General features: G+C 43.1%; 1 protein-coding gene across 1 annotated transcript in view; it reads left to right on the top strand.

Moving 5' to 3' along the window:
* The window catches only part of PRIM2 (DNA primase subunit 2), a 70,730-nt gene that overhangs the window by 1,899 nt on the left and 54,649 nt on the right, over window positions 1-14,182 (top strand). The window contains 4 exon segments of the mRNA XM_079970444.1: window positions 5,925-6,093; window positions 6,385-6,488; window positions 7,567-7,646; window positions 13,177-13,297. Of these exon segments, the coding sequence (XP_079826570.1) occupies window positions 5,925-6,093; window positions 6,385-6,488; window positions 7,567-7,646; window positions 13,177-13,297 (474 nt within the window).

Below are 14,182 nucleotides of genomic sequence, written 5' to 3'. Positions count from 1 at the left end.
CTGTGGCGGGTACCCATGCTGGGCCTGTCCCAAAATTCTTTGTGTACACTGGGTCCTGAGCCTCGAAGGTCCGGGGGTTCCTGCCTTCCCCCACCACTACCTCATCCTGAGCTCTATCAGGTTGAAGGTGGTCCAATCTGATTGCAAGGCGCCGACCCATTAGTAGTTCAGCGGGGCTCCGGCCAGTCGTTGAGCTGGGGGTGCTGTGCTGTGCTAGAAGGAATGTGGCAAGGCGGTACTCCCAATCCCCTTGCGTCATGCGGTGGAGGGTGTCCTTGGTGGTCCGCACCATGCGTTCTGCTTGGCCATTGGTGGCAGGGTGGAATGGCGCCGAACGGATGTGGCGGATGGCGTTCTGCGCTGTGAAGGTTTGGAATTCTCCTGACGTAAATGCTGTCCCGGTGTCTGAGACGAGAGTGTCAGGGAGCCCGTGGGTTGCAAACAATCTACGTAGTACCCGGATGGCTGCGGACGTAGAAGTGGACGGTACCAGTGCGACTTCCAGCCATTTGGTGTAGGAGTCCACCACTATGAAGAATGTTTTCCCCCTGAAAGGGGCCAGCAAAATCCACATGCAGGCCATGGTGCTCGGGCGGACTCCCAGGACTGGACTGGGGCCCTTGGGGGATCTGGGTGGGATTCTTGGCAGGCCTGGCAGTGTTTAACCCAGGCCTCTATCTCTCCGTCGATCCCTGGCCACCACACATAACCTCTGGCAAGGGCCTTCATTCTTACTACTCCTGGGTGTGTCTCGTGCAGGGCTGTGAGGACCCTTTTGCGGAGGGGCTGGGGAACAACGACCCTGCTTCCCCATAACAGGCACCCATTGTGGGCCGACAGCTCATGTTTGCGGGTTGTGTAGCCGGCGAATTTTGGTCCGGGGCTGCTGCTGGACCATCCCCTCCACACCCAGTCCAAGACCCGGGAGATGACCCTATCTTTCTTGGAATGGTGTGCAACTTCTTGTGCCTGAATGGGGCGGACGGGAAGCAGGTCCAGGCTCATAACCTCTTGTGCGGGTGCCTGCTGAGTGCGTCTGCCTTCCCAGGGCGGTGAATCAGTGCATACTGGTAGCAGAGGTGTTGTCATTGGTTATGTGCTCTATTTCTCCTTACCCTCACAAATTGGGAAGACTAGGGAGATTCTGAATAGGGGTCTGAGGTCAATGATGGACTGGATGGAGGTAAACAAACTGAAATTAATTCCTGGAAAGACAGAAGGGTTGAGCTAGGGATAGTGTGTCAGCATACCGTATATGGAGTTAGTTGCATTCCCCTTGAAAATCAGATTCACAGTTTGGAGTTGCTGGAGTTACCCAGCTTTGCTCCAGGGTGCTTAGGATAGAGCTCCTTATGTGCAGGATTGAACTGTGAGGTCCTTTAATGTTTTAGAATCAGAAAGTGGGATGGGCAGACAAGTGCTGGAGAAGATGCAAACAAGGATTACAACCATTTTAGGTTTTAGCTGTTACATAACTGGTAGATATATGTCAGAAGTTTGTTCGAGGAACTTGGGGAAGCATATGCACGCAATGTATAAAGGCATTGCCTGGTAACCATGTATGCCAGGATTCAAATCCAGTGGCAGGTCACACAAAGAAATAAAAAAGCTTCTCATGTTGCATTCAAACTGAAACATATCTGGGCATTTTTGTGAATGTCAAATATAGTAGCAAAAATGAAAAAATAAAATAAAAATGCAGATAACATTCCTTCCATCCAAACTGTGGCATTAATTCTCTGTTGACCACAATGCTGGTTTATCATAATTTATTTAGTTTCTAATGCCATTGCAGAATAACCATTTCAGGTGTCGACTGATATAGTGGATTCCTTTTTGCATTATGAAAGCACTATTGTGTTCAACATGTGCCCTCCTACATAAAAAGACCACCAAAAATTACTTTCCCTTTTCAAAGAAGAAAAGACAACATCAGAGAACTTAGGTAGATGTGCGAGTTTTTGCCAGCCGCAGTGTTGCTTCGCCTTAAAGCAGCACACAGCTAAAGTAACTCACCCTGCCTAGAAATGAAGGAGCTGCTGTAGCCATTTTTTAATGTCATTGATTATTTTTTTAATGCCATTGGTGCAGTTGTGGGTTCCTGTGGGAGATGCTCAGAATTCCTCCTAGCCTCAAAACGTAGGCAACAGCTGGCCTTTGAGGGGCTACGAGTGGTTGGAGTTCCTGCCATGAAGTAGGCCAGGGTCCATGCACTGTGTCCTCCCAGCTGAGTTCAAACTTGGTGCCTTATTCATGCTGGCACACTGTAGTAGCCACCATGTGTGAAGGGAGCAGATGGCAAAGGAAGCCAAGAACAAGAAATGGGCTGAGGGCGAAGCCAGAGAACTGTTTCCACCTCTGATATCCCCTTCTGCTAGGGCAGCAAGGACATGATGGAGACTCGGCAAACTGGGGTTGTGGTTAGACCACCAAGGTTCACTGCTGTGTGGAACAAACTTGAATGCCACTGTGATGGAGCTCCAGAGACTCTGCCTACTTACAGCCAATTTCACTGTATGTCCCAGGACCTACACAGAGTTTGGCAATAGGAAGTGGTAAGGAAGCCACACTAGTAGGGAGGGGGCAGCACCGTTGTGTTTTGATATATAATTATCATAATAAAATGCATTATTCAAAATTATTGTATGAGAACTTGACGGTACACAGTTGCCACAGAAGAGGACTAATTCTAATTCTGAAGCGGGGTTATTAGTGTGTGTGGAGAGATAACTTTTTGTCTGGACCTGTAAGAAAAAGCATTTGATCTATTTATTTCATGATAAAAAAGATCTTTGTACACATGGCACTATTTATTAAAAATGAATACATTTGCTATTATTACAATTGGAAAAAGGTCATTAGTGTTAACCTAGCTATGTGCAACTGCAATTACTTCAAACAGTAATTATTGAGCTTGTGCACTGGAGAGTACTTCCATGACTCATATGCAATATCAGTTATATGAAGGGAATTCCAGAGAGAACAGGACTTGCTTAATTTTTTAGCAGTAGTAATTAACTTCTGCATATCCAGTGTAATTATTTCTATTGGTTGAAGCAGAGAAGATATTTTCCTATCTAAAGACAATAATCTCAGGTTACAGTATGTGCCTGTTCCCAAAATACTATTTCAAGCAGTGAGTAGAACTGTAATTTGTCAAGCAGCCTGATTTTCACCAGAGTTTTCTGCTGCTACAGCAGAGTAAAAACTGTTACACAGCTGTTACAACTGTTACACATAGGAGTCTCTTGATTTCTGGGAGAGGAGGAAAGGTAACAAGCTGAAAATGAGAATAGTGCTCCTGCCCCTTTGTGTTAAAACCCATTAAATGCACATTTAAATAAAAATCAACAAGGATACACTCGCTACAAATTTGCAAAGTATAATACCAGATGGCACTATGCACTGAACAACCTTGTGCCTACATTCCCGCATTAAGAATACAGCCTACCTACACTGTATACAAGAAGATATTCAAAATGCAGTAAAACACTTTAGTTAATGATTTATTAAAGACCATCTGTCAGTATGAATCTTCTGTTCCCAGTTCTATTAATTCAGAAATTAACGCTCGCTCAGTCTCTTCCCCCATCCTTCTGCCAGTTCCAATTTCATATAATCCTGAAGGTATTATGGGCCTTTTGTCAGCATCTTAAATATAGTGATTTGAGTCAGATGCACTGACCATCAGGTTGGTAATAGGATGGGAGCATTCTCTCTTCTCTTGCATGCTTGTTTTCACTTGCAATAGTTACAGACATGGCCTTTTTTTTTTTTTTTTTGTAATGAGGTGGAGGGGTCCCTCCACTGGATCTTGAACCTGCCCTGCTGCTTGCTATCCATGAAGATAATGGATTCAATCCAGACAGATCCAATCCAAATGCTGGAAAGAGGATTTTTTCTTTCCCAGTGCAAGCAGTGGGACTGTGGATGTTGCAGAAGCCATACCACTCATACGTTTGGCTTGTCACTTGCTTGCTTATCTAATTTCTGTACTGCTTAATGTATTAAAAATATTGCTAAGCTGCGTACAAAAAACCGAAGCAACAATTGTAAGCGATGTTAAACAATTATTGTTTGACAGCTTAAACAAAATATTACAAAAATCCAGTTATAAAAATGTTACATGAAGACAACATAAATTGTTATATTTTATTGTATTTATTTATATCCCGCCTTTCCCCCCTAACTGGACTCGAGGCGGCTTACAACTAAAATAGAAACAGCTAAAGACGCATAAAATTTGGATGCTGGAAAAGAGCAATGTCTGCAGCCTCTTTTAAGTGACTTCGGAGGACTCAAGCCTTTTACGGAGATGTCAAAGGTGATGCTCTGGGCTAATAATTAACATTCCCCCCCTCCCCCTGTCTCTCTCCGCACGCAAAAAGACAAGAAATCGGAGCACAAGCTTGCATCTATTTCGGGTCGGGGAAAGGGCAGGCAGGAGAGAGAGTCGGGGGAAAATGGACACGGAAAGCGGGCCGAATTGTGCCGGAAGTGACATGCCACCCCCACATCTTCAGACGCCGGAGCTGTGGCGCTAGGAAACCGGACTTCGGTAGCTGCGCTTGGACTCTCGCGTTTGCTTTATCTCTACGGCTTTGGCCCAATAAGGTGTTGAAAGACAGGGTAGAGCGGCCTTCTCTCCGCGGGACGGAGATGTGCTCCTCCTACTTCCGGCCCCGGAAGTGAAGGAGTAAAAAAAAAAAAAGGCGGGGCGTCGCCGCCTCCATGGCAACCACGGGAAGCCGGCGGAAGGAGCGAGCTCAGAGGGGCGGTATCAGAACGAGCGGAAGAAGGAAAGAAGCGAGGCGGCGACGTCACGGCGGGGGGCGTGGCGAGCGTTTCTTTTCGCGCGGGAAATTGGGTTCTGCTGGGTTTTGATCTGAAGGGGCCGCGCGGTGAGTGGCAGGTGGCTTTGGAGGTGCGGGTTTCTGGTATGTATGTGTGCGAGAGGATTATTTATCTCTTTCGCTCGCCCTCTTCGATTTTTTTCTTCGCCCAATTTCCCCAGGCCCCAACAGTTCACTTCTGAGCGCATTTACTCAGAAGTAAGCCTGGGATGTAGCTATTAATGATAAATTAACATGTGCTATTAAGGTAAGGCGGGGAATATGCAGGGGGAATGATTTTGAGGAGATAGGGAAGTTGTCTGTAGAATTTGCACTGTTAAAACATAAAAGGGGTCAAACCATCGCAAGAAATGTTGAATTTTTGGGAGGTTGGATTAGTTACAGTGGAATGGTATCGGGTGGGGTGCACATTTTTATTCTTATTTATTTACGACTGTTACTTTGTCGAAATAAAAAAAAATTATAAAAAAGGAAGTAAGCCACATTGACTTCTTTGTGGGATTTACTCTGAGGCAGGTACGCATAAGGATTGTAGTCTAAATCCAGTCCATGGTTCTCCTCCCTTTGATCTACACTGGTACCTCGGGTTACATACACTTCAGGTTACATACGCTTCAGGTTACAGACTCCACTAACCCAGACATAATACCTTGGGTTAAGAACTTTGCTTCAGGATGAGAACAGAAATTGTGCTACGGTGACGCGGCAGTAGCGGGACGCCCCATTAGCTAAAGTGGTGCTTCAGGTTAAGAACAGTTTCAGGTTAAGAATGGACCTCCGGAACGAATTAAGTACTTAACCCGAGGTACCACTGTATACGTTATCTTGCTTCTACCTCTCCCACCACAACCTGCAATCTGTGCACGTGATGCAGCTAATACATCTTTAAAAATTGAATCTTGAAATTCTTCTGACTTTGTCTATAGACCTAAAATAAATAAAAGAAAGTGTTTGTTTGTTTTTAGTGTACCATTGGAATCTGTGTTCTGAAGTGTGGTTAACATTTGGACCAGCTTTTATTACTGTTTAGTTATATCCTAAACTGCTGTGATTCTGTTTGTCCTCTTACAGGTTTACAGGGAGAAAATGCTGTTTTCTGGAAGCAGCAGACGGAAGTTGTTGAAGGTGGTGGCTGATAGACAGGATCAATACCCTCTTAGCCTTCAGTTCTACCTGCAGCCTCCCACTGAAAATATATCTCTAATAGAATTTGAAAGTTTTGCTGTGGACAGACTCAAATGTGAGTAAACGTGTAGACTAGAACAAACCTTGAATTTTCAGAATGGTTGATTATGTGTTTCTGTGAAATTTTCTTATGTGACACTTACTCACCCTCAGCATTTTCAGGATCATAGAGATAAGACATTAAAGAGTTATTTTCAGTATGGCTATCAGTTATACTTTTATGTAAGTTTGTTATAATCAGTTGACAAATTATTTCCCCCCAACCATTTTTCAGATATGTATTTTCAGACACATCTTAGATACTCAGTGCTACATTTCAAATCTGTTGTTGTCTTGTTCTTTGCAGTACTCAAAGTAGTAGAGAACTTGGGTGTCAGTTATGTGAAAGGTTCAGATGATTATAATAGAAAGCTGGCATCCGAAATTCGGGCTCTTAAATTTCCGTACAAGGTAAGTAAAACTGAATAATTAACACTGAGTATAAACTTTATATTTCTGTGTAGTTGTGGCAGAAATAATTTTAGAGATATAGTAGTGTTGGTAGATTAAAATGGTTGCACTAGGTCTTTCAGGGGCCCCTTGCCCATGACATGTATGATGGTGGTGGTGGTGATGATGATAATATTAATTACTATTCTTTTATTATTTATACCTCGCCCATCTGATTTGGTTTCCCTAGCCACTCTGGACAGCTTACAACACTTAAAAAATTGGAAAACATTACACATAAAAAATTTCCTGATACAGGGTTGCCTTCAGATGTCTTCTAAAAGTCAGATAGTTGCTTATTTCCTTGACATCTGATGGGAGGGCATTCCACAGGGCAGGCACCACTCAGCCTGGTTCCCTGTAACCTCACTTCTCGCAGTGAGGGAACCACCAGAAGGCCCTCGGTGATGGACCTCAGTGGGGTGAACGATGGGGGTGGAGATGCTCTTGATGTCCAGTATAGGCTTTCCTGTACAAAAGACCACCAAAGGTGTCTAATAACTTGCATATAAAAAGTGATAACATAGAAAGAACATACTAAATAAAATGAAATGGGAAGAGTGGCAGGTAAAAATCTCGGTTGAAGAAAAAAAATCAAATGTTGAAAAAGCCAGATAGTATCAAACAGATGAAATGCCTACTGAAATTCAAGTGACAAAGTACTACCAGAAAGGCGAAGGAATAAATCTTTCTGGGCAGAGCGTTCCAAAGCTATGTCCCATAATGAAGAATGCATTGTATGCTTTCCTGTAATTTTGCATCTGGCCATGATTTTGTCCCTGATCAAGGTGATGGATCTTGGTTGGTAGTAAAAAACCCCAGCATAGATTCCGGAAGCCTGCAATGTGCCCACTACTGACCTGTAGAATTGAGGTAGCAATCCTTATGCCTGGATGTAAACTCAGTGGACTTACTTCTAAGTAGATATGCATAAGATTGTGCTGCAAGTCTATTTTAAAAGTTGTTTATAATAAAGTATTTTTTGTGGTTGTTACAGTATATTATATGATTGTTCTTAACATGCTTTTTTGTAATTTAGGCTTTGGCTGAAGAGGATTATGATGCAAGAAGAAAAGATCACATTTCTCATTTCATATTGCGCCTTGCCTACTGCCAATCGTAGGTATTGTTTGTCTAGTTGCTGTTTAATTGCATGTAATAAGCACAAACATCATGTTGTGGATTTTAAGATTTGAGAAAGTGTATTTTTAACCATTTGTTGACCCACATTCCAAGATCTTTTAGGATTAATCTTATTTGGGAAACACTGCTAATTTCAGAATGAAAATCATAATGGCCGAGTTGAAACATCCCATCCAATTATTGTTACAAATGATTCACAATGGTTTGGCATGTTGTCCAAATTAACAAGCTATAATTAAAGCTATCACTTCATCTCCGGAGGCAGGTGCACCATGGAGAAGGGAGTAAGCTTAGGAACCTGAACATTAAAAGACTGGAAAACCAAGCAGATAAGCAAATCCAAACCATGGTTTTCCTGTTCATTTGGAAGTTCACACCATGAGTTGGGTTCTAAATTATTGTTAGCGAAAGCCATGACTTGTTGAGCTGTCTGAATTGAGCCTGTTTCTCGGCATTGCTTGTGGGGAGAGGTAAGTGTAAATTTGTTGTTTAGTCGTTTAGTCGTGTCCGACTCTTCGTGACCCCATGGACCAGAGCACGCCAGGCACTCCTGTCTTCCACTGCCTCCCGCAGTTTGGTCAGACTCATGTTTGTAGCTTCGAGAACACTGTCCAACCATCTTGTCCTCTGTCGTCCCCTTCTCCTTGTGCCCTCCATCTTTCCCAACATCAGGGTCTTTTCCAGGGAGTCTTCTCTTCTCATGAGGTGGCCAAAGTATTGAAGCCTCAGCTTCACGATCTGTCCTTCCAGTGAGCACTCAGGGCTGATTTCCTTAAGAATGGATACGTTTGATCTTCTTGCGGTCCATGGGACTCTCAAGAGTCTCCTCCAGCACCATAATTCAAAAGCATCAATTCTTCGGCGATCAGCCTTCTTGATGGTCCAGCTCTCACTTCCATACATCACTACTGGGAAAACCATGGCTTTAACTATACGGACCTTTGTTGGCAAGGTGATGTCTCTGCTTTTTAAGACGCTGTCTAGGTTTGCCATCGCCTTTCTCCCAAGGAGCAGGCGTCTTTTAATTTCGTGACTGCTGTCACCATCTGCAGTGATCATGGAGCCCAAGAAAGTAAAATCTCTCACTGCCTCCATTTCTTCCCCTTCTATTTGCCAGGAGGTGATGGGACCAGTAGCCATGATCTTCGTTTTTTTGATGTTGAGCTTCAGACCATATTTTGCGCTCTCCTCTTTCACCCTCATTAAAAGGTTCTTTAATTCCTCCTCACTTTCTGCCATCAAGGTTGTGTCATCTGCATATCTGAGGTTGTTGATATTTCTTCCGGCAATCTTAATTCCGGCTTGGGATTCATCCAGCCCTGCCTTTCGCATGATGAATTCTGCATATAAGTTAAATAAGCAGGGAGACAATATGCAGCCTTGCCGTACTCCTTTCCCAATTTTGAACCAATCAGTTGTTCCATATCCAGTTCTAACTGTAGCTTCTTGTCCCACATAGAGATTTCTCAGGAGACAGATGAGGTGATCAGGCACTCCCATTTCTTTAAGAACTTGCCATAGTTTGCTGTGGTTGACACAGTCAAAGGCTTTTGCATAGTCAATGAAGCAGAAGTAGATGTGTTTCTGGAACTCTCTAGCTTTCTCCATAATCCAGCGCATGTTTGCAATTTGGTCTCTGGTTCCTCTGCCCCTTCGAAATCCAGCTTGCACTTCTGGGAGTTCTCGGTCCACATACTGCTTAAGCCTGCCTTGTAGAATTTTAAGCATAACCTTGCTAGCATGTGAAATGAGTGCAATTGTGCGGTAGTTGGAGCATTCTTTGGCACTGCCCTTCTTTGGGATTGGGATGTAGACTGATCTTCTCCAATCCTCTGGCCACTGCTGAGTTTTCCAAATTTGCTGGCATATTGAGTGTAGCACCTTAACAGCATCATCTTTTAAAATTTTAAATAGTTCAGCTGGAATATCATCACTTCCACTGGCCTTGTTATTTGCAGTGCTTTCTAAGGCCCATTTGACTTCACTCTCCAGGATGTCTGGCTCAAGGTCAGCAACCACACTACCTGGGGTGTACGAGCCATCCATATCTTTCTGGTATAATTCCTCTGTGTATTCTTGCCACCTCTTCTTGATGTCTTCTGCTTCTGTTAGGTCCTTACCACTTTTGTCCTTTATTATGGTAATCTTTGAACGAAATGTTCCTTTCATATCTCCAATTTTCTTGAACAGATCTCTGGTTCTTCCCATTCTGTTGTTTTCCTCTATTTCTTTGCATTGCTCGTTTAAGAAGGCCTTCTTGTCTCTCCTTGCTATTTTTTGGAAATCTGCATTCAATTTCCTGTATCTTTCACTATCTCCCTCGCATTTTGCTTGCTTTCTCTCCCCTGCTATTTGTAAGGCCTCGTTGGACAGCCACTTTGCTTTCTTGCATTTCCTTTTCATTGGGATGGTTTTTGTTGCTGCCTCCTGTATAATGTTGCGAGCCTCCACCCATAGTTCTTCAGGCACTCTGTCCAACAAATCTAAATCCTTAAACCTGTTCCTCACTTCCACTGTGTATTCATAAGGGATTTGATTCAGATTGTATCTTACCGGCCCAGTGGTTTTTCCTACTTTCTTCAGTTTAAGCTTGAATTTTGCTATAAGAAGCTGATGATCTGAGCCACAGTCAGCTCCAGGTCTTGTTTTTGCTGACTGTATAGAGCTTCTCCATCTTTGGCTGCAGAGAATATAATCAATCTGATTACGATGCTGCCCATCTGGTGATGTCCACGTGTAGAGTCGTCTCTTGTGTTGTTGGAAAAGCGTGTTTGTGATGACCAGTTTGTTCTCTTGACAGAACTCTATTAGCCTTTGCCCTGCTTCGTTTTGATCTCCAAGGCCGAACTTACCAGTTGTTCCTTTTATCTCTTGATTCCCTACTTTAGCATTCCAATCCCCTATAATGAGAAGAACATCCTTCTTTGGTGTCACTTCTATAAGGTCTTGTAAGTCTTCATAGAATTTGTCAATTTCAGTTTCTTCAGCAGCAGTAGTTGGTGCATAAACTTGGATTACTGTGATGTTAAAAGGTCTGCCTTGGATTCGTATCGAGATCATTCTATCATTTTTGGGATTGCATCCCAGTACAGCTTTCGCCACTCTTTTGTTGACTATGAGGGCCACTCCATTTCTTTTACGGGTTTCTTGCCCACAGTAGTAGATATGATGGTCATCCGAACTGAATTCGCCCATTCCCGTCCATTTTAGTTCACTGATGCCCAGGATGTCAATATTTATTCTTGCCATCTCATTTTTGACCACATCCAACTTACCCAGGTTCATGGTTCTTACATTCCAGGTTCCTATGCAATATTTTTCTTTACAGCATTGGACTTTCCTTTCGCTTCCATGCATATCCGCAACTGAGCGTCCTTTCGGCTTTGGCCCAGCCGCTTCATCAGCTCTGGATCTACTTGTACTTGTCCTCCGCTCTTCCCCAGTAGCATGTTGGACACCTTCCGACCTGAGGGGCTCATCTTCCAGCGTCATAACTTTTATATGCCTGTTGTCTTTGTCCATGGAGTTTTCTTGGCAGGGATACTGGAGTGGCTTGCCGGTTCCTCCTCCAGGTGGATCACGTTTGGTCAAAACTCTCCACTATGACCTGTTCATCTTGGGTGCCCTGCTCGGCATAGTTCATAGCTTCTCTGAGTTATTCAAGCCCCTTCGCCACGGCAAGGCAGTGATCCATGAAGGGGAAGTGTAAATTACAGTGTGTTAAAAAGGACATATATTTGTATAGTGTTGTGTGTGTGCCTTTTAAGGAAAAAAACAGCAACACAACTTATCAATAAAATAAACTTACCCGTTAATATGGTGTTACAATTAAATACTGAAAACTATTATAAAGAGGGAGGCATTCAGACTTCTTAAAGAGACTCTTTCTAGGAAGCAGGTAACCATTTCCAGTTTAATCAGTGACCATCTAGGTCTTTTAAGATGCAAGTTTATTATATTTTAATTGATGTTAGCTGCATTAGCCTTGGACTTTTCTGCAAAAGTTTGAAGTCTTTATTTAAAAGCATTAAAATGATCTTTATTTTAAAAGCCACATATCCTGTCTCATCCTGTGTCAAGTTGGTGAGGTAACTTTGGACATTATTTTTCAGTGAATCTGGTGGCATGATGGTAATGAAAAATAAAGCTGGATTTTAGTAGTCCAATAGTGCCACCAAGAGGCAAAAGCTTGCATTGTCACTGCTTTTATTCACAAATATTTTCCAGGGTTTTTCTCTCCCCAGCCCCTCACTATTTTGCAGTTTTCTAAAATGTACAGTTCTCAACATATCAAAGTTTCTGCGCGTGGCATGAGCCAAGGGCATCTGAACAACAGGAGAGCTTAGAAGAGAAGCATTGCTGATGTCTTTTTATCTCTTTTATCTCTTATCTCTTTGCTCTGTCAGAACCCTCTTGCCCTCTTACGTTTTTCAGAACCCATGGAGTCTTTGCTAAATTTCCACACACGCTGCTTAAACACCCCCCTTCCCAACCCAGGCACAACTGTGCGGTATTTTTTCTGCTGTCACCATTGCTGCAGGAACAACAGCGGCACTTCCCTGTGGTGTAGTGGTTAAAACCGGTAGACTTGTAATCTGGTGAACCGGGTTCGTGTCTCCGCTCCTCCACATGCAGCTGCTGGGTGACCTTGGGCCAGTCACACTTCTCTGAAGTCTCTCAGCCCCACTCACCTCACATAGTGTTTGTTGTGGGGGAGGAAGGGAAAGGAGAATGTTAGCCACTTTGAGACTCCTTTGGGTAGTGATAAAGCGGGATATCAAATCCAAACTCCTCCTCTTCTTTTTCTTCTCTTCCTAGAGCTGCCTCTGAACAGCATTTTAGTGATGGGTGGGCACTGATGCCACTTTTGAATAGGAACAAACCATATATCCTTGGTGGTTGCTGCTGTATTAATTTACCTAACTTGTGTGCGCGCTCTCTCTCTCTATATATATTCAGTATATATGAATATGCTATTTAAAAGCTGCACCAGCACCCAACCAGTGTAGCAGTGGTTAACCCAGGGGTCCATTGTAGAAGTCAGTGAGTAGTGATGCAGCTGGGTCAGGCTAGTGAGGAACTCATGAACATCCATGGATCCCTCAGCCAGTGCCTGACCTGGCCAACCACAGCCACAAGACTTTTTAACGCGCACGCGCGCACACACACACACACACACTATCTGCCACCATTCTAAATGAACATGCACTTGGATGTTCTCAAATGTTGTAGGAGCCACTCATTATGGAGTGGAAGAGACTTCTTTTGTCCAGGTAAAAGAACGTAAGAGAAGCAAATAGCATAATAAAGAGCAATGAAAACTATTTTGTTAAGAAATAAATTATATAGGAAACACTGATCCAAAAGTAGAAATTGGAATGTTGCAGGAAGATTTCAGGTTACAATTTTGTTCATTTGACTTTCAAAGGAAAACTATGTAGAGAACTGTAGTTATGTGTTTTTAAAAACAAACACATTTCAGCCTGTGTTTCATGTTCCATCACAGGGAGGAGCTTAGGCGGTGGTTTATCCAGCAAGAAATGGATCTTTTCCGCTACAGATTCACTCAGCTAAGTGGAGAATTGACTAAAAAGTTCCTTGAAAATGTCAGCTTGTCATATGATGTTGTAAGTTTCACAACTTTGAATTACGGTGTACGTGGTAGTGTTGAAATGCTTAATATCTGAATGGAAGACTGAACAAAGTTTGTAATCTCACCCCCACCATTCCTTTTTGACCATAATGCATGTTTGGGCTGCTGTGCTTGTCAGTAGAAAGCCACTTGATCTCCAGCCATGCCTCATAAGTAATCTTATATTGCTTTTCTGAGGATCTTGAGTATGGTTCTTCCTGAAACGACAGCACGAAAGATGTGACTATGTAGTACACAGACCAAATGCTATACAGCTGTCCAAATCCATATTCTGGCTCTGAGTTTTACAAACTGATGTTCCATCTATGAAGATGCATCCCAAACAGATTGACTCATTTCTACGGGCAAGCTTCGTTTTTAGGTGAAAAACACATTCACGTTAGGTTGTAAAATACACACTGTCAACAGCTTTATCTGGGGTTTTTGAATTTACTAGATGTATTTTTCTTAAGATGTAATGCTCTCACTGAAAAATCTGCGCTAATAGGCGACACCTATGAAGGGAATGGTAGAGATGATATACCTAATTCATAATCTTAACCTGTGAAGGGAATGATAGAGATGATGCACCTAATTAATTAATTTTACTGATTAGTGTGTGTACCACATTGACAGGCTGCCATCATTTTACAGGAGTGATGGGTGTCTTGGAGTTAGTTTAGATTAGGGGGGGGGACCTCTGGCCTTATGGACTTGACTGGACTCCAGCTTCCAGCATCTCCAGCCATCATGACCAGTGGTCAAGAGTTGATGGCAGTTAGGAGTGGCAGATGAAGATGATGGACTATGCGGAGTTAGCCAAATTGACTGTTAGGATCCGGAACCAGGGCGACCAGAAATTCCAAAGAGAATGGATTAA

The sequence above is a fragment of the Podarcis cretensis genome (assembly GCF_951804945.1).
Source record: "Podarcis cretensis genome assembly, chromosome: 3".
Taxonomy (NCBI): Eukaryota; Metazoa; Chordata; class Lepidosauria; order Squamata; family Lacertidae; genus Podarcis; species Podarcis cretensis.
The sequence above is the reverse complement of the archived record's forward strand: the minus strand, read 5'-3'. Positions and strand labels throughout refer to the sequence as shown.